Here is a 2,500-nt window from a genome sequence, read left to right as displayed (position 1 = left end):
ATATGTCATCTATGTGTGTGTGTATGTCATCTATATGTGTGTATGTCATCTATGTGTGTGGGTGTGTGTCATCTATGTGTATATGTTATCTGTGTGTGTGTATATGTCATCTATGTGTGTGTATGTCATCTATGTGTGTGTGTATGTCATCTATGTGTGTATATGTCATCTATGTGTGTGTGTATGTCATCTATGTGTGTATATGTTATCTATGTGTGTGTGTATACGTCATCTATGTGTGTGTATGTATATAAGTAGAAGGATGGATAGATGGATGAATGGAAAAATGAAGATTGATAGATAGACAGAGAGAGCGAGAGGAGATAGATAGGTACCAAGGGAAGTATATGTCAGTGCCAGTGGTTGACAGATAGATAGATAAAGAGAGAGAGAGCGAGAGGAGGAGATAGATAGATAGGTAGCTGGGTAGATGTATGAGTATTGATTCCTTCACTGATCGATAGATAGATAGACTGACTGATTGCCTGATTGATTAATTGACGATAGATAGACAAAAAAATAGATAGATGCATGGTTCGAAAAACATACAGATATATAGAAGGACTGATAGATAAATAAATACAGTGACAGATAAACAGAAAGATGAGTGAAAACAGGCAGGTAGATAGAGATATAGATAGACAGATAGATTTAGATATTTATATATCTATTTATCAATCTCTCTATCTATGAAAAGATAGACAGATGCACACACACACACACACGCGCGCGCGCACACATATATATATGTGTGTGTGTGAATATAGAAGGACTGATAGATAAATAAATACAGTGACAGATAAACAGAAAGATGAGTGAAAACAGGCAGGTAGATAGAGATATAGATAGACAGATAGATTTAGATATTTATATATCTATTTATCAATCTCTCTATCTATGAAAAGATAGACAGATGCACACACACACACACACACACGCGCGCACACATATATATATGTGTGTGTGTGAATAGATAGATAAATAAACACACACACACACACACACACACACACACACACACACACACACACACACACACACACATATATATATATATATATATATATATATATATATATATATATATATATATATATATATATATACATATATATATATATATATATATATATATATATATATATATATATATATATATATATATATATATATATGCCAATAACCTCCACCTGGAATAACTCCCCACTCACCTGTCACCACGTGCACGGTGACATTAGCAGGTGTGGCCAGGTGGGGCTCGCATGTGTAGGTTCCGGCGTCGGAGGCTGTTACTCGAGCGACCTTGAGGCTGCTGGTGTAGTTGTGATGTTCCGCCTGAGTCAGAAAGAGAAAAGAAATGATGATAATGATGATGATGATAATGGTAATAATAATAATAATAATAGTAATAATAATGATGATAATAATAATAATAATAATAATAATAATAATGATAATAATAGCAATAGTAATAATGATGATGATAATAATGATAAAGATAATAATAATAATAATGATAAGAAAAACAGTAATGATAATGTATAGGTTATTGTTTATGCATTATTTTTATTTTTTATTTTTTTTACTTTTTTTCTGAGGCATTTATTATTTTGAATGTAATGATATTTTTTTTCTTTTATTCTATTTTCCTTTCTTCTGAGATGTTAATTACGTATATTTTATGTTATTGGTACTAATTTTTTATGATCATTATATAGTAGATTGATTTCTAAATTACTTTGGAATGATTAGATATTAGATTGAATATGAATCTATACCCTAGTAATGATATGAATTATAACCTTCTTTAGTCATTATAATCTACATTATTTGATATGCATTATCATTAAGAACTACAGTTATCATCATCACACAAAAATTAATTATACAAACATGATTTTCCGTAAATAAACAGACAGACATACAATTCATATTAGATAACATCATTAATACATTCATTACAATTAATCACAATTAGAAGAAGACATAAAAATAATAAATTAAAAAATAAAATTAAAACCACGATAATGAGAGGGAGACAGAAAGGGAGAGGAAGAGGAAGAGGGGGAGGGAGAAAGAGAGGAAGAGAGAGAGGGAGAGAGGGAGGGAGAGGGCGATGGAGAGAGAGTGGGAAGGAAGGAGAGAAGGAGGGAAGGAGACAGGGAGGAAGAGGGGGAGGAAGAGAGAGGAAAAAGGGAGGAAAAGAGGGAGAGGGAGAGGAGGGAAAGGGAGAAAGGATAATAGAAAAAAAACAGAGAAAGATAAAATGACAACAAAACAAAGAAAGAAGAAAGAAATACAACTTCTTTAAACCCAAAACGTTCTTCCAAACAAGTTAACATTCCCTCAATCAAGAACGTACCTGTAAAGCCCTTTGGGTACCGTAGTTGACCATGGTACCGTTGTGATACCAGAAGATGTACACGGGGGGCACCGGGGCATAGCGGACGTGGCACTCGAAGGCCAAGTGGGACCCTTCCTCGATGTGCACCACGCCGGG

At 33.6% G+C, this 2,500-nt stretch overlaps 1 protein-coding gene across 2 annotated transcripts in view; it reads right to left on the bottom strand.

The window, feature by feature from the left end:
- Positions 1–2,500, bottom strand: part of LOC113823907 (cell adhesion molecule 1-like) — a 118,705-nt gene that overhangs the window by 4,063 nt on the left and 112,142 nt on the right. For both annotated transcript variants that reach the window (XM_070118940.1, XM_070118941.1), the window contains exons 5-6: positions 2,363–2,500; positions 1,212–1,335 (exon numbers count right to left, since the gene is read on the bottom strand). The exon at positions 2,363–2,500 is cut by the window's right edge and continues 23 nt beyond it. In XM_070118940.1, coding sequence (XP_069975041.1) covers positions 1,212–1,335; positions 2,363–2,500 — 262 coding nt within the window. The remainder of the gene's footprint in view (positions 1–1,211; positions 1,336–2,362) is intronic.

This window comes from Penaeus vannamei, chromosome 43 (genome assembly GCF_042767895.1).
Source record: "Penaeus vannamei isolate JL-2024 chromosome 43, ASM4276789v1, whole genome shotgun sequence".
Lineage (NCBI taxonomy): Eukaryota > Metazoa > Arthropoda > Malacostraca > Decapoda > Penaeidae > Penaeus > Penaeus vannamei.
The sequence above is the reverse complement of the archived record's forward strand: the minus strand, read 5'-3'. Positions and strand labels throughout refer to the sequence as shown.